The sequence below is a fragment of the Cydia splendana genome, chromosome 20 (genome assembly GCF_910591565.1).
Source record: "Cydia splendana chromosome 20, ilCydSple1.2, whole genome shotgun sequence".
Lineage (NCBI taxonomy): Eukaryota > Metazoa > Arthropoda > Insecta > Lepidoptera > Tortricidae > Cydia > Cydia splendana.
Window position 1 is genome coordinate 2,688,221 of NC_085979.1, and position 24,310 is coordinate 2,712,530.

General features: G+C 38.7%; 2 protein-coding genes across 2 annotated transcripts in view; one reads left to right on the forward strand and one right to left on the reverse strand.

Moving 5' to 3' along the window:
- LOC134800771 (phospholipase A1-like) overlaps positions 1-24,310 on the forward strand; it is a 619,586-nt gene that overhangs the window by 172,375 nt on the left and 422,901 nt on the right. The gene's annotated exons all lie outside the window — the stretch shown is intronic.
- The window catches only part of LOC134800607 (neuropilin and tolloid-like protein 2), a 64,302-nt gene that overhangs the window by 10,026 nt on the left and 29,966 nt on the right, over positions 1-24,310 (reverse strand). Inside the window, exons 2-7 of the mRNA XM_063773091.1 lie at positions 6,922-7,045; positions 5,265-5,422; positions 3,522-3,613; positions 3,004-3,183; positions 2,394-2,505; positions 764-912 (exon numbers count right to left, since the gene is read on the reverse strand). Of these exons, the coding sequence (XP_063629161.1) occupies positions 764-912; positions 2,394-2,505; positions 3,004-3,183; positions 3,522-3,613; positions 5,265-5,422; positions 6,922-7,045 (815 nt within the window). The remainder of the gene's footprint in view (positions 1-763; positions 913-2,393; positions 2,506-3,003; positions 3,184-3,521; positions 3,614-5,264; positions 5,423-6,921; positions 7,046-24,310) is intronic.

Consider the following 24,310-nt stretch of genomic DNA (forward strand, 5'->3'; position numbering starts at 1 on the left):
TTTTCTTTCATCAGTCATCTAATAAGTATAGCTTCAATTCGAACAAGCTAATATACACAATTAGGTTGCCTTGTTTATCACAAGAGTCAACTAATAAAGTACCCAACGAGAAAATTCTAACAACACCAAACACACCTCCTGCCTCCATCATCAGATCAGTTCCATATCATTATAATAATTGCATTGTCATCCGATTTACATTATGTATGCAAAATCGGAAATCGCGAAGTGGGGCATATTTAGCTTCGAAGATTTGACCCCCACTAACAAAATAACATAGGGCAAGTTTTTGCAGAAATCGCGAAGCGTCTGGTTGACGTAACTAGTAACCGAAGAGTATCAGCATTGCGATATAACGTAATCCTTGGTAGAATGCCTCACAGGCCTATTTTAGATTTAAGCTAGTTATTAATTTAGTTTAAATAAGTGGTGTTAATTAATTGTTTAAGCCTGATAGTTGGACCCATACCTAACAGAAAAAGTAGGGGCGAATCGCCTAGCGTGGTCCGGGCATGTGATGCGGAGGGACGAAAGTCATGTGACGAGAAAGGTATTACGAATGAATGTGGAGGGAGGTACGAGGAAAGGAAAACCGAGGAAAAAGAGGATGGACTGTAAGACAGATGATATGAAACGAACGCAAGTGAATGATGAGATGACGGTCGACAGAGAGGTATGGAAGAAACAGACATGCTGCTCCGACCCCAAGTGAATGGGACAAGGGCAAGAGAATGATGAAATGGTTTTAATTTAAAAAACTCACCCTCGTGTTGGCGGGAGTCTCGATCCTCCACTGAATGTCCAGAGTGGTTGGACTCTCCTTACGGCAAGCGTCCGCGTCATCGTCCTCGGACGCTATCCAGCCAAACTTGTCATCTTTCTTACTTATTATACACGATTCGGGTATTTCTCCTGAGAACGAGAAAATTCATTATGTACAATAAATAAAACCATACTCAGGAAGGTACTAGACTAGGTACTAGACTAGGTACAGCTCATACATGGGGTTGCATGTACTATGGAGTGTAAATTTCATTCGATAGCGTTACGTGACGTAAGCGTTTGCGTTAAGTGTCATTGTGTATGGAATTTTGAGTTTCCAAAACGTCCCGCTTGGCGCGCAGTTCAAAATCCTATACAAAAATAGACATAACGCAAACGCGATCGCACGTTACGCTATCCAATGAAATTTACACTAGAGGTTCAGAGCCACTAGTTCATTAGTTTTATCAAAGAGAATAGATAAGTAGTATAGAGGGGTCCTGTCATAGTAAATTTTGTAGTCACAGTAAATTTACCGGCATCTAATTATCTATGGACAAACGACTAAAACTCAAAATGAAAACGTATAAAACTATCGAAAAAAAATATATGTATTGATAAATGATTTTATTATTTTTATATCATTTTGACCCATGTTCATTCACTGATACCTATGTGTTAAAACTGTTAAATATGAAACGGTGTCGTCAACGCCATCTAGCCGACCATAGGCCAAAGGTGTGTGCGCCATCTATCCGAGAATGAGTTTTTCTTGATTTCCGAGGCACGTTTTTGTCTTAGACTTTATTCATCTTCGGAGTAACATATGTCTTTGGTTTTGTGGTAGAGTATACCTAAATCAACATTTTCTTGTCACTTGATGGCAGTTTGATAATAAAATTGTCAGAACGTTAGCGCAGGTCTCCATTTCAGGGTGGGCAAAAATAGTTTCGTAAGTGTGTCCTGTACGGTTACCATCAGTTTGTCACTGACATAAACGCCGTCGAGAACGTAATTTACTTTCTATACATCCCGTTTGCACTAATATGCGAGTGCGAGCGAGATGTATAGAAAGTAAATTACGTTCTCGACGGCGTTTATGTCAGTGACAAACTGATGGTAACCGTACTGATGTTATCATCTAGTCACAATAAGTAATAGTAGGTACTACCGTACAGAAAGGACACTTCCTACAAAACCGAAGTTTGACAGCGGTTCAGGGACGAAGCATGCTATGCTTTTCTAACTTATAGCACTATACCTTTCGGTTATTTAGGGTTGTCAAACTTCAAGTCATTATCTTATCTGTGGTCGTGCACGCAAAAGGACGTCAAGTTGTGTCAACCCTAATAATTTTACAAGTAGGTTCGACGATGAGATAGCTTTTGTCGATTTAGTTTTAGGAAATTTTTCAAAAGGGCAGTGATACGGGGGTATGCGAGGTCTACAGCTCACAGAGCCGCTAGTAGGTATATATAACTCACGACTCATGCTATTCGGCTGGAACTCGATATTAATCTTGCAGCTGGAGTACTCGATTCTATAGTTCTGGAACTTCAGCCAAAAGTAGGGCGGAGGTCATAGTGGGTGAAGCTGTTCCCACAGTATATAGTATAACAAATATTACTCACGACTCATGCTATTCGGCTGGATCTCGATATTGATCTTGAAGCCGGAGTATTCTATGCTATCATCAGACTGGAACTTGAGCCACAGGTAGGGGGGAGGTGATAGTGGGGGAAGCTGTTCCCACAGTATATAGTATAACAAATATTACTCACGACTCATGCTATTCGGCTGGAACTCTATATTGATCTTGAAGCCGGAGTATTCTATGCTATCATCAGACTGGAACTTGAGCCACAGGTAGGGGGGAGGTGATAGTGGGGGAAGCTGTTCCCACAGTATATAGTATAACAAATATTACTCACGACTCATGCTATTCGGTTGGAACTCTATATTAATCTTGAAGCCGGAGTACTCTATGCTATCATCAGACTGGAACTTGAGCCACAGGTAGGGGGGAGGTGATAGTGGGGGAAGCTGTTCCCACAGTATATAATATAACAAATATTACTCACGACTCATGCTATTCGGCTGGATCTCGATATTGATCTTGCAGCTGGAGTACTCGATTCTATAGTCCTGGAACTTCAGCCAAAAGTAGGGGGGAGGTGATGGTGGGGGGGAGGTGATGGTGGGGGGAAGCTGTTCCCACAGTATATAGTATAACAAATATTACTCACGACTCATGCTATTCGGCTGGAACTCTATATTGATCTTGAAGCCGGAGTATTCTATGCTATCATCAGACTGAAACTTGAGCCACAGGTAGGGGCCGGCGGAGGTGATGGTGGGGGGGAAGCTGTTCCCACAAAACTTGTACGCCGGCAGCGCGTAGCCGAATTTGCCATCTCTTATCTGAAAATAAAGCAATATAAAAAAACCGGAAATTGAGTCGGACTCGCGCACGAAGGGTTCCGACTATTACGCAAAAACGGTATATCATCCGCCAAACTGGTAATCAGTGGGCCCTTTAAATAGGTGAAAACGTTCAGGGAAACGGGCATCCTTTCTGTGCAAATTAACGAATTCGATACCTTTTACTAAATAAATAAAAAGGTTTGAGTATGCTTGTAAGGGTCCAGTAAAAATAAAGTCACTATATTTTATGATGTCCATTGGAAAGAACGATTTACTCATAATAAAATAGTTTAAGACCCAAACAGAAAGAGAAATGAGAAACAAAAGCATTTTACCTCTAAAAAGTCATATTCGCACTTTGGCGGACGATCTTCCATATGAAATTTGTCGACGAATGACAGGACTATCACTTGTCCACCACCGCCGGCTGAAAATAAACAAATTCATTATTATATACAGTTCTTTCATAAAATAAAGATATAGGTGCTGAAACGTGGACAGTGAGAGAGAGTGAACAGAAACGCATTGATGCTTTGGAAATGTGGTGCTGGAGAAGGATGCTGCGGATATCATGGACTCAGCGTCGCACTAATATATCCATTCTCCAGGAGCTCAAGGTTATACAAAGACTTTCGGCAAACGTTCCTTAGCTACTTCGGTTCCGTTACGCGCAGAGAAGACGACGCCATGGAGAGGCTTTTTGTTCAGGGCAGAGTGGATGGCACAAGACCCAGATCGCGGCCTTCAATGCGATGGACCGACCAAGTTAAAGCTCTCACCGGGTCACCTTTAAATCTGTGCGTGCGGAATGCAATAAATAGAGAAGCATGGCGGGAAACAACAAAAAAGGCCGTACAACAACCTGAATGACCACGACTACTCTGATAAGAGTAACTGTGTCTTAGGTATGCATAATTGTTAGACCGCAATTTAAGTTCTGATCCTTGTAGTGGTGTTCCCAGGCTTTAAGAAACTCGATATTGCCAGGCTGAAGAGATGCCGTTCCCACCACCAGCCCCTTGAATGTCCCCCTTACAATTCAATAATTAGCTCTCAGCGTAGGTAATTGCACTACCTGATTGATAATAATATGAATTTGAAGCAGTGACCGTTACAGGTATAACTAAAAATCTAAATATCACATAGCATTCACAATATTTTTTGCTATTCTATAATAGTATTTAGGATACTGATTGATCAGATTAGCTAAATTAAATGCAAAAATATACATAAACAACCGAGATACCGAAATGAAATACCGGTTAGTTTGTATGAAAATATACCGGTATTCAGTCCCTGATTTGAAAGTACGTTAAATTTTCGTACGTTTCCGTGTGAATTTTTTCACGGCATTTGCCCTTCAAAAAAATGTGTAAAATTTAATATTTTTTAATAAATAAACTTGACATGAAGTGCTTGTGTATTTTGGCCACATTCTCAGAAAAGACAGTGATAACCTGGAAAAGTTGGTAATCACTGGTAAAATTGAAGGCGATAACGCGACGCAGGCGATAACGCGATCGAAGGCGATCGAAGGCGATAAGGCGACGCAGGAGCCCAATGCGGTGGACAGGCCAAATTCGCTCAGCCCTTGATGCAACGCTCCACGGTGCCCTACATTCGGCGACAGACAGAAAGAGGTGGCGGCAAATTGTCAAAGAGAAGCTGTTCCCTATACTCTGTATCTTTAGGTATTTAAATAAAAGTAAACAAACAATTTGTAAATTTTCGGGTAGTTATAACATTTAGCGCCACTTGCACCATTTCACTATCCCGGTTAAACCTTAAGTTACCATGGTTTCCAGTACAAATTGTACCTGGGTTAACAGTTTAACCGCTTAACCCCGGGTTAGTGGGATGGTGCCAGTGGCGCTTATAGGTCCAAATATAAAACCGCCTGGATCAGTCACTGAATGACCTGACTTTAACCTACATTATTTGATCATGTAATGTTTTCATCTACCCTCAACTGGCTTAAGGAGGCATTTGCGGGTAGATTTTGTTTACTTTTTTTAAATACCTTTTTTTTTAAATAGATACAGAACATAAAAGTGGCCACGAAGTGGACATGAACTCACCATCTATAGTAGTAATGCACGTGGTATGGTTCGAGTATGTTAGTTTGTCGCTCGGCTTGCCCTGGTCCTCGGGATTCATGGGGTTGGTCAGCGCCCGCTTGCCGGGCTCATACATGAACGGCGCGCATCGCGGGTCGTCTGACGTGTCCCGCTTTTTTCTAGAAACAATAATTAATTAAGATAAGATCAGATAAGATAAAATAAAATAAGATAAGATAAAATAGGATAAGATGACATGAGATAAGGTAAGATAATATTTTACTGTCAAAACTGTGTAGTGATTGTGTGAATTTTGAATTGATAATAAGAAAGTGTTATGACTTCGATGTGAAACAACGCCATCTGGTTTCCTTAGTCGGCAACAGGCGTACTCGGTAACGCTATCTGGTATTGGTGACATATTAACCGCAGGGATCAGACTGTCTTACCTATATTGTCTTTAGGGATCTTTTATATCTCCAGCCGCTTACCTATAATGTGTCATGACGTGTTTACTATACAGTAAGTGTGCTAGTCTAGTATTAGTCCAGTGCTTGTGGTCAGGGTTCAGATTGTCTTACCTATATTGTCTTTAGGGATCTTTTATATCTCCAGCCGCTTACCTATAAAGTGTCATGGCGTGTTTACTATACAGTAAGTGTGCTAGCCTAGTATTGGTCCCGTGCTCGTGGTCAGGGCTCAGATTGTCCTACCTATATTATATTTAGGGATATTTTATATCTCCAGCCTCTTACCTATAATGTGTCATGGCGTGTTTACTATACAGTAAGTGTGCTAGTCTAGTATTAGTCCATTGCTTGTGGTCAGGGTTCAGATTGTCTTACCTATATTGTCTTTAGGGATCTTTTATATCTCCAGCCGCTTACCTATAAAGTGTCATGGCGTGTTTACTATACAGTAAGTGTGCTAGCCTAGTATTGGTCCCGTGCTCGTGGTCAGGGCTCAGATTGTCTTACTTATATTGTCTTTAGGGAACTCTAATATCTCCAGCCGCTTACCTATAATGTGTCATGGCGTGTTTACTATACAGTAAGCGTGCTAGCCTAGTATTGGTTCCGTGCTCGTGGTCAGGGCTCAGATTGTCCTACCTATATTATATTTAGGGATTTTTATATCTCCAGCCTCTTACCTATAATGTGTCATGGCGTGTTTACTATACAGTAATTGTGCTAGTCTAGTATTAGTCCAGTGCTTGTGGTCAGGGTTCAGATTGTCTTACCTATATTGTCTTTGGGGATCTTTTATATCTCCAGCCGCTTAACTATAACGTGTCATGGCGTGTTTACTATACAGTAAGTGTGCTAGCCTAGTATTGGTCCCGTGCTCGTGGTCAGGGCTCAGATTGTCTTACTTATATTGTCTTTAGGGAACTATAATATCTCCCGCCGCTTACCTATAATGTGTCATGGCGTGTTTACTATACAGTAAGCGTGCTAGCCTAGTATTGGTCCCGTGCTCGTGGTCAGGGCTCAGATTGTCTTACTTATATTGTCTTTAGGGAACTATAATATCTCCAGCCGCTTACCTATAATGTGTCATGGCGTGTTTACTATACAGTAAGCGTGCTAGCCTAGTATTGGTCCCGTGCTCGTGGTCAGGGCTCAGATTGTCCTACCTATATTATATTTAGGGATATTTTATATCTCCAGCCTCTTACCTATAATGTGTCATGGCGTGTTTACTATACAGTAAGTGTGCTAGCCTAGTATTGGTCCCGTGCTCGTGGTCAGGGCTCAGATTGCGGCCATGATCAGCTGGTGCGGTTGTGCCGATTATGGAAGCTGGAACAAAGAGAGATTTAGAGTTATTTTATGTCTCCTATTTTTAAGTAAGTTTTCTGTAAATGTCATATGGGTTTGTTCATTAAATTGAAACTTCGGAAACTTTTGGACAAAACAGAAACGCAAGAAAAGGTTTAATTAATGGATTACTGCACCTAAAGCAATTTCAAAATTAGTAATTACAGTTTTTTTGCATTCCTCTGTCCATGTGTGTATTCCTGAGGTCGTAAGCATGTACCTACTTTTAGTTTGGAGATGCAAGGAATCTCCAAGGAAGGAATCTCCAAGGAAGGAATCTCCAAAGAAGGAATCTCCAAAGAAGGAATCTCCAAAGAAGGAATCTCCAAACCAATACCAATATTAATTTGAAAATTAGTTTGAAGTGGTTTCACGAGAATAAAGTAAACAATTCAATGGGCTGGGCCGGAGCTACCGGCGCTTCGTTTTCTATGGAAAGCATCACGTGATCACCGATCAGCCGTCATAGAAAATGACATGTCGGACGCCTCGGCCCGGGCCCGGCCCGGTCTAGCGTGAGCCTTTATGTATCAGGGAGTGATGATAAAGTGTATATTTCGACACTGCAACGGAAAGCACCAATCAATATGATGGAACCAAATGAAAGAGTGCTGAGTGATTGAATATCGTTTCAGTACTTATTTATCTAGAAAACTCAAGAGGGCTTTACAATAAAAGTGTATTGTATCTGTGGATATTTCATTTAAGTAAGTGCTTTTTATTGGTTTTAAACTTTCTTAAGGTTCCGTCACACAGGCGCGTTTTCCGGGCGGCGCGTGAGCGTTTTATATGTAGGTAATAGCGGCGCGCCCCGCTCACGCTCCGCCCGGAAAACGCGCCTGTGTGACGGAACCTTTATTTCATTTTATTAGGGTTCCGCACCCAAAGGGTAAAAACGGGACGCTATTACTAAGACTTCACTGTCCGTCTGTCCGTCCGTCTGTCTGTCTGTCCATCGGTCTGTCTGTCACCAGGTTGTATCTCATGTACCGTGGCTAGGCAGTTGAAATTTTCACAGATTATGTATTTCTGTTGCCACTATACCGAACAACAAATAGGTACTAAAAAAGTACGGAACCCTCGGTGGGCGAGTCCGACTCGCACTTGGCCGGTTTTTTTACGTCGGTTGATCAAGGCGGATTTTAATGGAAGATAAATCTTTTAACCTTTTGATCTTTATCCAGTTAATTATATCCTTAATAAGTTCCTTCCTTTTAATAATGTATGAGCGGATATCTTACGATTTTAAGACGAAACAGGAGCTGAGTTTTAAATATTTTAGGTAAATATACCCGTCTCGCTAACGGAAGCGGCACCTAAAAGTAGTGCGATAAGGACAAGGCGAAAAATCCTGCGTAAAAATCTCAAAAATCGAGGTTTCGTACTCCTCTGTTTCCTCCTCCAAAACTTAACCAATCGTAACCAAATTTGGAAATCTAAATGATTATGAAATTATCTGTGTCGGACCGTTTTGCTTTTTTGGCTAATTGATATAAGTTTTGAATGCCACGCCTCTCATTGCGGCATAGTCAATTAGGCCATTTTGGCCATTTTTGAAGGGCTCTAGCGCCTTAAAAAACTAAAATATCAAAAAAAGCAAAACGGTCCGACACAGATATTGACAATATTAATCTGTTTTGAAAAAATCATTGCTCTAGCTTCAAAAACCACGGAGGAAAACGAGGAGTACGTTTGTATGGAGAAATGACCACTCCCGTTGGCTCTTAATATCATAATTAGCTGCCGGAAGATTTTAGAAACATTCTGTAAATATCTTAATTACAGTCACGTAACCTTTATGAATATTTTAAGAAGCCTTTCGTTTAGGAACACATCTTTAAAGTTCTACAGAATTGTGTTCTTTAAAAAAAAAAATATTTTTGTAACTTTCTATACAGGGTGGCTATATAATAACTGCATTCCCGTTGCCAGGGAGTTTTTCTGATTATACTGAGCAATTTTTCTAACTCTGAAATCGCGAAAAAATAATTGGCTCTTTCATACATATTCATCCATTTTCTATGGGAGGGTAATTTTTTTTTAGCATGGTCCAACATGTTCTTGGCCGGTTTTCTTACATTCTGTTGATTGCATACATTCAAAGTTGAGTTTATCGTGGTTTATCGCATAAAACAACCGCTCCCTTTATTTTTGAGAGTGGCCAGTAGGTACTAAACCTAATTATGGAGTGGCCAAATACTATAGCAGTCACCCTACTTTCCTCCAATAATCCGCTTTCACGAAAGTATATCATCAAGGTCATTGAAGATTCTAGTCGCCTTAATTACGCCAAAGTTATATTACACCTGGGAGTTGGGTTCTTTACGGTGAAACTTTAATTAGATAGCACTTCGTTAGCCGAGGGCCCTGGACTTTTAGGGTTCCGTGCAAAAACATCTACGGATACAAAGATTATTCTTTTCGAGTTATCGTTAAGGGTTATTGTAGGTTGTCAATACGTCGCTATTTCTATAAAACTTCAATTTGAAATCAACTCTATCAACAACTGACAAAGTGGTACCTTTTGGTTGAAAGCGTCACAATTAACGATACGTTTAATACTTTTCTGAAACACCTAGGTACATCCATTAAAACCTTAGAGCATTTAGTAACTGGAGACCTCATCGCTGTCATTTACTGTACGAAACAGTCTGCCGATTTTTGCGGGGGAGGGGACGTCAAATGTATTGCTATTTCTACATGATTTGTACAAATAGCAATGTCAGTCCATACAAAAGTTTTCACAGTTGTGCAAGTTTTTCGGCAAAATCGATACCGCAAGTTTTTCAAAGTCAATGTCGAACGGTGTACTGCCATCTCGCCGAAATATTTTTCGCCTAATTTCACTTCCCAACCAACTTATTGCAGTACTTTTAGTTGGCAAACCAATGCTTAGCATATTATTATTTAGCATAATTTTTATTTGAACACAATTTTATTTAGCAGATGTTCATTTTACCACGATTTATTTAGAAAAATAGTTACTAAGCAAATGTTTTATTATACCTAACTATTTATTGTTAAATAACGTTTGCCCAAATTGAAATTTCGCATACTTTTTATTGGATCACAACTATATTTAGCATTTTTTATGACCCGTAAAACGAAACTGCTCCCAGAGGTAGGTAGGTTATGGTTATTTTTTTTATGACCCTAAAAACGAAATTGCTCCCAGAGATTGGTAGGTTATGGTTATTTTTTTTTATGACCCGTAAAACGAAACTGCTCCCAGAGATAGGTAGGTTAGGGTTATTTTTTTTTAATGACCCTAAATACGAAACTGCTCCCAGAGATTGGTCGGTTAGGGTTTTTTTTTTTTGGTGACCCTAAAAACGAATCTGCTTCCAGAGATAGGTAGGTTAGGGTTATTTTTTTTTTGATGACCCTAAAAACGAATCTGCTCCCGGAGATAGGTAGGTTAGGGTTATTTTTTTTTTGGTGACCCTAAAAACGAATCTGCTCCCAGAGATAGGTAGGTTAGGGTTATTTTTTTTTTGGTGACCCTAAACACGAATCTGCTCCCAGAGATAGGTAGGTTAGGGTTATTTTTTTTTATGACCCTAAAAACGAAACTGCTCCCAGGGATAGTTAGGTTATTCACAATATTAGGCGAAAAATAATGTATGCCTATCAATACATTCGACATAACAATAAAAGACATTTTGAAACATGACCAACTAAATATTTTGCCATACAATAATATTGTAAATAATCATTTGCGACATGTTATATATGCGAAACATTGGTCTGCCATCTGATAGTTTTGCCAAATGATACTATGGGAAAAATAGTTTGGGTAGTGATAATTTGCCATACAATTTTCGGCCACATATTAGTAAACCATGTCGAACACATCCAAGTCGCTCCGCGTTTGGTTCCCGGCGAGTGTTAGTGCAGAATAGGCAATGAATAAATTAGCGCGGCCTGAGGCGGCCCCGCGGGAGCCGGCCCAGACTGTGTCAGGGATGGCACGGTTTACAGGTGTTGAATTACCGGATTTCGGAGTACCGCGTTTTGGAATTACCGGTACCTTTTAGAGTTACCGGTACCTAATTTAGAATAAAATTACTAGTATCGCGGCTAACGCTGCTGAGGGCTACTCCGTCACAATCACAACGGAGTTGTGAGTTCGAGTTTGGACCGAGATAGTGAGTTTTCCACTTTTCCTTTCTTTTTAAGCAAATTGTGTAATACTTCTACGCTAGGTGTCGCTAGGCGCCCCTTCACTGAGAGAAAAATCATCACCAGGAATTAATAAACAGTTCTGTACTGGGGGAAAAAATGAAGTTTTAGTAGTAATCATGGAAGTTTCACTATTTCTGTAAAATTTATTTATTTCTACAAACAGCTCAGTAATACTAAATCTAATTTCAGCAAACAGACTTTAGTAAATGGAGCATTAAACAAAGTTCAGTATTTGTTACAATCCATTTTTATTACTACTAAAATTCTCCGATTTTTACTAGTAAAGTTTGTGATTTTTGGAAAAAAGCATCTGTGATTTCAAGTTATGATTTTAGTAAATGTCTCACTTACATAGTTTTGTAATATCTAAAAAACGAGTTCGCGGGAATAACTATACCCCATTTAAAATAACAATTTAGTTGTTACTATAGCGACATTACAAAGTTTACTGGTATTTAGTAGATAGACTTATTGTGTTTATGTTCATTGTTGTACCAATCACTAAACGAGTTTTGTAATACCAACACAGCGAAACGAATGTTAGTGATTTTAGTAAAATTTACTACTTGCTACGTTCATTTGGTTAGAGTTAGTATTGTGTCGGATGTCGGGCGGGCGTGTCTCGTGTCTTCTTTGTTTAAAACATACTTAAGTTAAATAATAAATTTAGGATATATTGTGGGCCATGGACATATTAACCCGCGACCTACTGTGTAGTTGGTGTCTACAGGAATATATTGTTCTGCAACTTCGAGCTAGCTGTTGTTATTCTAGTGATAATGACATCATAGGTAAAGCTAAACTGTTTGCAATTCCAACCTCCCTAGCACAGGTGCGCCGCGAGAGCATGTTGCGCGCGTAATAAATACTAGTCTCTTTCTGACTGTATGAATAAGAAAGGAATGGGTAGAATATCTCGACAGGCTTTTATAGTGCCTCTTTAGTACAGAGATGTACTACCAAACGCTTTTTATTCATACAGACAGAAATAGAGACGGGTAGCTACCACGCGCGCGACATGCTCTCGCGGCGCCCGTTTGCTAGGGGCGGAGGAATTGCAAACAGTTTAGTTTTTGCCTGTGACGTCATTATCTCTAGAACAACAACAGCTAGCTTGGAATCGCAGTACAGTTTAGTAAAACCTATGACGTCATCGTCTCCGATATTGCTAAAGCACGCTTAGAATTACAAAACGGTTAGTTTTCACCCATGACGTCATCACCTCCGATATTGCTAAAGCACCTCTCGGAATAACAAAACCAAATTTCTGAAATTACTCTAGCATACTTCAAATTACAAATATAGAAGTTGTATTTCCTACTAAATGGAAATTGCAAAAGTCAATTTGTTCCTATTAGTTGACTCTCCTTGTCCCCGGATTAAGTTTTATTTTTGTAATTCTAAGTGTGTTTTTGTTAGTTTTTTTTCTCAGTGCTAAGGCGCATATGAAGGATATGGTGGAAATATTCGCTGTGAACGGGTAAATCTCGGTAGCTCAGTGGGTAGAGCGGCGAGTTGGTATCCTGGTGACGCGAGTTCGAGTCTCACCAGAGAAAATGGGTTTTCCATTTTTCCTTTATTTGGAAGTATTATCCCTTTGTGAGTTAGTTCTTAAAAAATCATTATATTGAGTTTGAATATACATACCAAAGAAATTATACGAATCACGATCGGTTATTAACACATTGACTGCCAATGTTTTTGTAGCGCTACGCTCGTAGTTTTCCCGCTTTGTAGAGGAAAGCGACAAAAAAATTTTTCTAGTTCACTTAACTCACTAGTGTCAACTCAAGACATACCAATAAAACAAAAGAGGTTGCTAGCGATTTATAAAAAGAATTCCTCGAAAACAAAAGACAATTTATTTCTCAAACCGTAAATTTCACGCCAATTCCCCGACCCGTGTCATAGAAATGAACCGGTATTTTCCCGGTGAGCGCGTCACTAGTTGGCAGCTCAAAGCTGGGGCTTGCGAATGTTATGACTGCCATCTTTTGTGCGAGGATTTAAAAAAAAACGGGCAAGTGCGAGTTGGAGTTTGGAGTTATTCCCACTAGTTACCACCAAGTTCTTACCAGTGGTAACTACTGGGAATTTTTTTCCCACCTTTTACCACTGGTAACTACTGGGAAAAGGTGGGAATTTTTTTTCCCAGTAGTTACCACCAAAATATTGTTAGAATTCAATACTAATAAAAACAGTATAAATAGTATAGTGTAAATGTAGCGTGCTGTAATAAATAATTATGTGTCAGTTAATGATTCAGTAAACTGCTTTAAAAGTAATCAAAAATATTAAAACAGTTTTACCGGTATAAGTGTAAAAACTAAAATAGAAGAGTCTGAGTAGAAATTAACTTATTATCCGGATTAAATTTATCTTATTAACTGTAAATTGAATTACGTATTTATACGTGTACGTGTGTTACGTATTTAAGTGGCAGTCGATGGCTGAGATACGCGTCATACTCGTGAACGGGTGCTGTTTGTGGAGACTGGTCTGTTTAAGCTTACACGAGCTATTATACTTAGTAACTTAATTTTTATTAATTAATTACAGTGAGACGCCTCATTCTGCTCTCGTATGCTTCTTTTCTCTTAATGAATGTGTTAATTATACAGGATATTGACTCTTGGAGACCCTATACATCTCTAAGGATAATTTGATAAACTATATAATCTTATAGTTCTGACACCTAGAGACATTTACACCTCTAAATATTATAGTTTTTTTTGTGTTTTGTATCTGTATTTTTTATGTAATTCGACATTAAGAGACCATATACATCTCTTAGTAATTGTAATACGTTAGATTGAATTGTTAGTTGTATTGTATAAAATTGTTAATCGTGTAAAAGTGCCCTTGTGGCCTATTTGCTGAATAAATGTTGATATTTGATATTTGATATTGATACAAACGAATAAACAAATCAGTCAAAAACCGACAGAACTGATTTCGTTTTATTATTTACAGCTACTTGATTTCGTTCTACGAGTATTATAACACGACGCAGAGCTGGAATATGTAGGTATTCATAATGTGTATTAGGCTAAATAAATAAAGGGCATGGTTGTTATTACAACCACTTAGGGCGCGCTTCGGATGGGCTGACTGTTCGGACTAACCAGCATAGGCTCGCATTCCAATTACGCTCGGGTAGTACATCGCTAGGTCATGTTACGCTGGTTGGCTCGATTGCTTAAACACCCACGCTAGCGGGATAGTAATAACACTCTACCAGAGGGGCATCAGTAGCAGTACTATTCGTACACTTCGTATTAAGTTTTTTTTTTTACTACAAATTATGAATACCTACATATTCCAGCTCTGCATCGTGTTATAATGGAACGAAATGAAGTTGCTGTAAATAATAAAACGAAATCAGTTCTGTCGGTTTTTGACTGATTTATTTGTTCGTTTGTATAAATACGTAATTCAATTTACAGTTAATAAGAGGTAATAAATTTATTTCATAATTAAAATAATACATAAACTAAACATAAAACTAATTAAAAACTAAACTTAAATATAAATATAAACTAAATAAGTATAAAAAATTGCCTACTGAAGCCCGTCCCGGGCTGCCCCCGACGCAAAGGTGCCCATCACGCTCGCTGCGTTGCCGCGTTGGACTGCGATGGACAGCCTTTGCATCAGGAAAAACCCGGAGCGGGGGTCAAGGCCTCTTTCTAGCAGGCGACGAGCCAGCTCCCGGAGGAAGGACATACCCTCAGCGCACCAGCAGCCTGAGGTCTCGACAGCGAGGGGGACGAATAAGTACCCGCTTAGCGCCGAGTATTTAGCTTTTTTAAGGGACGCCGCGTGCTCAGCAGCCGCTCCTGCCGACCGTATTGTGCGGCTAAGATGCGAGGCGGCGAAAGTACTGACGCACGTGGCGTCCCATAATAAGCACTTACCTCTTTCCCACGGCACCAGGGTCAAGCCGTCAGGCCTTTTGCCGCCTTTCGTCGTTAATAAGATAAATTTAATCCGGATAATAAGTTAATTTCTACTTAACTAGAATCAGACTCTTCTATTTTAGTTTTTACACTTATACCGGTAAAACTGTTTTAATATTTTTGATCACTTTTAAAGCAGTTTACTGAATCACTAACTGACACATAATTATTTATTACAGCACGCTACATTTATACTATACTATTTATACTGTTTTTATTAGTATTGAATTCTAACAATATTTTGGTGGTAACTACTGAGAAAAAAATTCCCACCTTTTACCACTGGTAACTACTGGGAAAAAAAAATCCCACTAGTTACCACCAACTCGGCTTGGTGGTAACTACTGGGAATTTTTATAAATAATAAAACGAAATCAGTTCTGTCGGTTTTTGACTGATTTGTTTATTCGTTTGTATCAATATCAAATATCAAATATCAACATTTATTCAGCAAATAGGCCACAAGGGCACTTTTACACGATTAACAATTTTATAAAATACAACGAACAATTCAATCTAACGTATTACAATTACTAAGAGATGTATATGGTCTCTTAATGTCGAATTACATAAAAAATACAGATACAAAACACAAAAAAAACTATAATATTTAGAGGTGTAAATGTCTCTAGGTGTCAGAACTATAAGATTATATAGTTTATCAAATTATCCTTAGAGATGTATAGGGTCTCCAAGAGTCAATATCCTGTATAATTAACACATTCATTAAGAGAAAAGAAGCATACGAGAGCAGAATGAGGCGTCTCACTGTAATTAATTAATAAAAATTAAGTTACTAAGTATAATAGCTCGTGTAAGCTTAAACAGACCAGTCTCCACAAACAGCACCCGTTCACGAGTATGACGCGTATCTCAGCCATCGACTGCCACTTAAATACGTAACACACGTACACGTATAAATACGTAATTCAATTTACAGTTAATAAGATAAATTTAATCCGGATAATAAGTTAATTTCTACTTAACTAGAATCAGACTCTTCTATTTTAGTTTTTACACTTATACCGGTAAAACTGTTTTAATATTTTTGATCACTTTTAAAGCAGTTTACTGAATCACTAACTGACATATAATTATTTATTACAGCACGCTACATTTATACTATACTATTTATACTGTTTTTATTAGTATTGAATTCTAACAATATTTTGGTGGTAACTACTGAGAAAAAAATTCCCACCTTTTACCCACTGGTAGTTACCACTGTAACTACTGGAAATAAAAATTCCCAGTAGTTACCACCAAGCCGAGTTGGTGGTAACTAGTGGGATTTTTTTTGGAATTAAGTTACTAAGTATAATAGCTCGTGTAAGCTTAAACAGACCAGTCTCCACAAACAGCACCCGTTCACGAGTATGACGCGTATCTCAGCCATCGACTGCCACTTAAATACGTAACACACGTACACGTATAAATACGTAATTCAATTTACAGTTAATAAGATAAATTTAATCCGGATAATAAGTTAATTTCTACTTAACTAGAATCAGACTCTTCTATTTTAGTTTTTACACTTATACCGGTAAAACTGTTTTAATATTTTTGATTACTTTTAAAGCAGTTTACTGAATCATTAACTGACACATAATTATTTATTACAGCACGCTACATTTACACTATACTATTTATACTGTTTTTATTAGTATTGAATTCTAGTAATATTTTGGTGGTAACTACTGGGAAAAAAAATTCCCACCTTTTACCAGTGGTAACTACTGGAAATAAAAATTCCCAGTAGTTACCACCAAGCCGAGTTGGTGGTAACTAGTGGGATTTTTTTTCCCAGTAGTTACCAGTGGTAAAAGGTGGGGAAAAAAATCCCAGCAGTTACCACTGGTAAGAACTTGGTGGTAACTAGTGGGAATAACCCCGCACGAAGGGTTCCGTACTCTTAAAAACGGCATAAAACACGTTTGTTGTTTGGGAGCCCCACTTAAAGATTTATTTTATTCTGTTTTTAGTACTTGTTGTTATAGCGGCAACAGAAATACATCATCTGTGAAAATTTCAACTGTCTAGCTATCACGGTTCATGAGAAGCCTGGTGACAGACAGACGGACGGACGGACAGATGGACAGCGAAGTCTTAGCAACAGGGTCCCGTTTTTACCCTTTGGGTTCAGAACCCTAAAAACAATCGGGATTCAGTGCAGAGAAACTGAATTGAAAGTTGGAGATTACTAGAGAATTAATTGAAATGGCAATTCTATATTTGTTACTAGCGATTCGCCCCGGCTTCGCACTACACCTAAACCTTCCTCAGGAATCACTCTATTGACAAATGAAAACCGCATGAAAATCCGTTTAGTAGTTTTTCAGTTTACCGCGAGCATACAAACCGACAGACGCGACAGGGGACTTTGTTTTATATATGAATTATAAGATACTAGCGACCCGCCCCGGCTTTGCACGAGGTAACAAATGATACAGTTAAATCTTCCTTAAGAATCACTGAACCACATGCGATGTGATCAATCACATTGCGAAATAACAATTTCGCACCATATCGCGGGGGAAGATCCGCGGTGATATATCTACTAACCCCCTTATTCATACAACTTTACGGGACTGATTTAGTTAAATTATGTTTTATCCCTTTCTTACAAATACATAAGTCAAAATGACAGATAAGGACAAACGACTATTAGCCAATTGAGGTTTGTAGTGCGTTTATGAATAAGGGGTTATTCTTTTTGTATTTACCCGTAAGTTAAAATTTAAAATAAGTCGATCAAGCGAAGGCCCTGATCTAAAACCGATTACGTTGACTCTCAAAATGCACTATGTATTAGATTAATGTCTAACCTGATTTTAATAAAACAACCAGGCTATTCACAAAGCGAGTAGAGGAACTAATGTAGGTATTCGTTTAAACTTTTTTTGTCATACATAGGTAGCCGTAGAAGTACTATAAATAAGTTTTTGGCCTAAATTTCATTTTTGTACTAGAGTTTATAACTGACTGTACTTTTCTTACCACAGGCAATTACTTAATACTCATCGAGACAATTCTAAAAACCCCAAACACAATTAGGTTGCGTTGTCATCAACATCAGATCAGCTCGATGGTACCATAATATTACATTGTCACCCGACTTAGACATGTAGGTATGCAAATTTTGTGACCTTTTTTGCCAATTTTGTGTTATTTCTACTCAGAATCACGAGGTCTTTCGATCCTAATGGGATAAAAAAATGCCCCAGAGTTTTTTTCTTATTGTGTTACCATTTCCCCATATACTTTGTATGGCGGTAACAAAAAGGAAAGTTTGAAAAATGTATGGAAATTTTCGGACAATTTTGTTCTCCTATAAGGATGAAAAGGGCTCGCGATCCTGACTAGAAATAATACAAAAGTGGCAAAAACGGTCACAATATATAAAAATGGCAAAAAATAAAAGAAACGCTCAAATACGATACGCATTTATTTTTCATTAAATAATATATGTCCAATTAATAGCCTGTTCTTACCTTATACGCCTCCAGGTCAAATTATACTAGAAATGGGCTGAACAGACGCATAGTACACCGGGCCTCGAACAGCTCGGTCGGTTGGCGGTGCGCCAGCGCGCCGCGCCGGCTGTCTCATATGTTCTATTAAAAAAATACCTTGAACTCGTTGTCTATGGCTCAATATTTCGGTTCTTGTGTGTGTGTTTTTTTTATTATTTGGGATCTTTTCTTAATTAGTATGGAATTTGTGTTTATAATAATAATCAAAAAACCAAAAAGATTGTTATGCCTAATATAGGTACATCAAATTGTGTAAACATATTTTTTATAATGTCAATAACCAGAGAGGAAAATCGTGACTACGCCTCTATGGAGAAGCGGTCCCCCCTTTCCTATTAACCCATTCTCAACCAGTCAGCCATAGGACCAAACAGACTTTATTAAGCCATTCTCAACCAGTCAACTATAGGACCAAACAGACTATAAGCCATTTTCAACCAGTCAACCATAGGACCAAACAGACTTTAAGCCATTCTCAACCAGTCAGCCATAGGACCAAACAGACTTTATTAAGCCAATCTCAACCAGTCAACTATAAGACCAAGCAGATGTTAAGCCATTCTCAACCATTCAACCATAGGACCAAACAGACTTTAAAACATTCTCAACCAGTCAACCATAGGACCAAACAGACTTTATTAAGCCATTCTCAACCAGTCAACTATAGGACCAAGCAGATGTTAAGCCATTCTCAACCATTCAACCATAGGACCAAACAGACTTTAAGTCATTCTCAACCAGTCAACCATAGGACCAAACAGACCTTAAGCCATTCTCAACCAGTCAACCATAGGACCAAACAGACTTTAAGCCACTCTCAACCAGTCAACCATAGGACCAAATAGACCTTAAGCCATTCTCAACCAGTCAACCATAGGACCAAACAGACTTTAAGCCATTCTCAACCAGTCAACCATAGGACCAAACAGACTTTAAGCCATTCTCGACCAGTCAACCATAGGACCAAACAGACTTTTAAGCCATTCTCAACCAGTCAACCATAGGACCAAACAGACTTTAAGCCATTCTCAACCAGTCAACTATAGGACCAAACAGAATTTAAGCCATTCTCAACCAGTCAACCATAGGACCAACCAGACTTTAAGCCATTCTCAACCAGTCAACCATAGGAGCAAACAGACTTTAAGCCATTCCCAACCAGTCAACCATAGGACCAAACAGACTTTAAGCCATTCTCAACCAGTCAACCATAGGAGCAAACAGACTTTAAGCCATTCCCAACCAGTCAACCATAGGAGCAAACAGACTTTATTAAGACATTCTCAACCAGTCAACTATAGGACCAAGCAGATGTTAAGCCATTCTCAACCATTCAACCATAGGACCAAACAGACTTTAAGCCATTCTCAACCAGTCAACCATAGGACTAAACAGACCTTAAGTCATTCTCAACCAGTCAACCATAGGACCAAACAGACTTTAAGCCATTCTCAACCAGTCAACCATAGGACCAAACAGACTTTAAGCCATTCTCAACCAGTCAACCATAGGAGCAAACAAACGTCTATGTTTAGGTATGTGTGATACATGGTCTCATTAATTCACTTGTACAACACCTTTTAGCTTTTCCATGAAAGAGCCTAAAGAGCCAAAATACCTTAATCCCTCGTACATTGCGGCGAACCGCATTAGGGCGCGTTCACACGATACATCATTTCCTCGCGTTGTTCTGGCATTTTGTCACGGCTCATGGGAGCCTGGGGTACGCTGGACAACTAATCCCGAGAATTGGCGTAGGCACTAGTTTTTACGAAAGCGACTGCCATCTGACCTTCCAACCTAGAGTGTAAACTAGGCCTTATTGGGATTATTCCGGTTTCCTCATGATGTCCTTTACCTAAAAGCGACTGATAGGTAAATATCAAATGTTGTTTCGGACATAAGTTTCGAAAAACTCATTGTTACGAGCCGGGGTTTGAATCCGCGACCTCCGGATTGGAAGTCGCACGCTCTTACCGCTAGGCCACCAGCGCTTTGAAGCAAATGAGCTAGTAAATGGAAAGATAATTAAACTGAACTGCTGAAGTAAAGAACTAAATGAATCCGAACTGAATGAGTGAATAAAAGTGAGATTTCATTTGCGAACTAAATACTTACTCCTGTCTAATTAATAAGCACGCGATATTCTAACAGTGTGTACCTGGCTACTGTACTGTACAATATCGTGTATGTAGTTTTAGTTGTTTTACTGTATTTGTTTTATTTGTCAGATTTTTATTATCGTATTTGTATTTGAATTCTAAATTTGTTGAAGAATTTGCCTATTTTATTTACCGTGTAAGTGACTTGGTTTTGTATTGTAAACCTTCATCATCATCATAACTTAAGAGATTTGCTCTTGTCGGTGGAATAATCGCCAATCATTTCTTTCTTGTGCCAGTCTTTTAATTTCCTCATACGACGCATTATTTTTTATTTGGCTGAGATAAGTAATTCTAGGTCTCCCTTCTTCTCTTGTCGTTTCAATCCTGCCTTCCAGGATGTTTAGGAAAAAGTTATCATGCCGCATAAGGTGTCCTAACATCATGCCTCTCCTATTTCTTATTGCATTTAACAAGTATCGCCTAAACCTTAACCTTATGTGTGAAATAAACGACATTGAAATTGATCAGTGTAGTTGAGCCCTTATAGCGATAGACAGCACCCAACGTTTATTACTACGCGTCGCCTCCGAAGGTGAACGACCCACTTAGTACCCACTACTCACAAAACGTCCTACGTGCATACAAGCCTGTAGGGACATCCGTCGTTTTGGATTTGAGGTGGTTTTTCAAACGCATCTCTCCACGTTTCGCTAATTAGGAGGACATTCTGACTAATTTAGCTCTGAGGTTGGTGAGTGAGGTGAGGTAGGGTGAGGTAAAGTGCAATAGTATGAGGTAATAAGTTATAAGCAATGATATTATGACTCCAGATAGGTTAGGCTTAGAGCATTTAATAACTGGAGTCGCCTTTAAGACCTTACCCCTCTGCCGAAAACCTTGCACAAATTGTGCAAACTTTTGTATGGACTGACATGGTTATTTGTACGTTACGTAGAAATAATGTAGAAATAGCAATACATTTGACGTCCCCTCCCCCGCAAAAATCGGCAGACTGTTTTGTACAGAAAATGACAGCCATGACGTCTCCAAAAATCGAAATCGCCGAAAAATCGATCTAGCTAGGTCTTATCTCTCGGAAAAAGCGCATTTTTTAGTTTTTAATATGTTTTCCGAGTAAACCTATGTCTCCCAGATATTTTACTGATTATACTAGTATTTCGCTACTAAAATCATAAACCTTCCTATCGGTACGCGAGTATATAAAGCAGTGGTGGGCAAAGTACGGCCCGCGGGCCATCTGCGGCCCGCGAATGGATTTTATCCGGCCCGCCGCCGGTCCTATGAAATAATTAGTACATATGTGGCATTGGCCCACGATTATCAATTTATCACAAATCAAAATAAATTTTGGCTACAATTCTGGCCCTCCACTTAAATTTTCAAAAGTTTCTGGCTCCCCACGAAGAAAGTTTGCCCACCACTGATATAAAGCAATATTATATTAAGCATTAACACCGAATTTCCATAATATTACGCCATTCCCAAATAATCCAAAGCCAAAGTTCCAAACAACTTTTAGTACCCAATACTTAAAACAATATATTACACTACCGTTGTCCTATATCCTACATATAACTATATATGTGACGTTATCTATGAAAAGGGACCTTATTGTTGATGGCGCTTACGCTATTATTAACGATGCTCCGATATAAATACAATGCCGCGCGACGCTGTGCGGCGTAAGCGCCATCGACGATAAGGTCCCTTTTCATAGATAATGCCCCATATAACCTATATATCCTATTGTGCGCGGCGGCACAACGCCAAAAGTAGGTAATCCAGTTTTTCCAATTTTCTGTTTGTGAATTTTTATGGGTTTTTCGTTTCACATTTTAGGTTATTGTGACAGTGCGATTTCGTAGCAGCGTATAAGTTTAGTGGAGGCATTATAATATTTTCAACACACTTGCTAGTAACGTGGCACTTATTGCACCGCTTTTAGGGTCATAATCCGAAATATTACGCACGCGTGCTTTTTCATTATATTATAGCACTTGTTAGGTAATTAATGATAATCAGATTGACTTAAAAAGGTAACTGATTATTTATAATATGTATGGAAACGGAGTCATCTTAAATTGGTCTAGTAGATTTTACAACGCGGACTGGCGGGCGCCGGCGCCCGCCGACCGCCAGCCGGAGCCCGGCCGGCCCGCCAGCGGCAGGCGAGATGAGTGGCTGGCAGTATGACAGATTTTAAACTTAAGATTTGATTAATATGAATTTTTTTTCAACGCAACTCTGTTGAAAAACGTCGTATGAAACGTGTACATTGGTCATTACACACATCGGCTTTCTTATTGCGCGCGAGCTGTCGCCTAGTGTGTAATGACCAACGTAGCACACTTGTATCAAAATGTACTATTATAATAAATAGTTTTTAAAAGTAGAAGAGGAAGCTACCAGCTCTACGGTCATCGGTCACGTGTAATCTTATAGATTTGTTTTTTGTGTGCGGGCATAAATAAATAATAATGTTGTCCATCTAGTTTAATTTTTTAAGTGTAGGTTTTTCTTTATGTGTATGTTAAATATGTAAAAATGTATATAGAGTTTAAGTTTTATGTAGTGTCTATGGAATTTAATTCTGAAATCAATTAAATATTATTATTATTATAAATTGAAATTGAAACACATGCAACATTTAGCGACACGGCCTGATTCAAACTTTAAAATACGTCAAAAATTTGCTAAAGATACGACATTGGTCGGATATGTCAGTGTCAAAAGTGACGTTTCTGCAAACAAAAACGTTCTGCAAACAAATTTTTGATGTATCTTTAAGTTCGAATCAGGCCAACAGTTAAACAGTTGTTTTTACGCTAACGTACGGCCCAATTCGAACTTCAAGAAACGTTAATTAATAGATCTAGAAACGATATGGATTAGATATGTCAGTGTCAAATGTGACGTTTCTTCAAACAAAAACGTCACTTTTGACAAAGACTCATCTAATCCATATCGTTTCTAGATCTATTAATTAACGTATCTTAAAGTTTGAATCGGGCAGGTAGTGACAGTGAACAGCTAATATTCATATATTTCGGAGTTACAGTGTTTCGTTTGTGCGAACAGTGAATTTATGAGCTGCCGCATTGTGCCGAAATCCCGAATATGAGGGGAATACCGGAATACCCAAATGGCGGCAACGTTTTATGAAATATAACAAATTGGAGTTATGTACGTTTGCAACACACTTTTGTTAGCTTCACTTGTATCCAAGATATACCTAATCATGGACAAATTTAGAGGAACGCCAAAAAAAAGATTTCTCTTTTTACGTCGGGGGTTAAAAAAACATTCTAGAATAAGCTAAAAATGGCAACTTTTACAGAGTTTGCTTAAAAGAAAATTCAGCAAAAAACTTTCGAGCGAGCTGTTAAAAAAATATGACGGTGAAACTAGTTTGCACCTCATTATAAGTTAAAAAGTTTGGTTGAA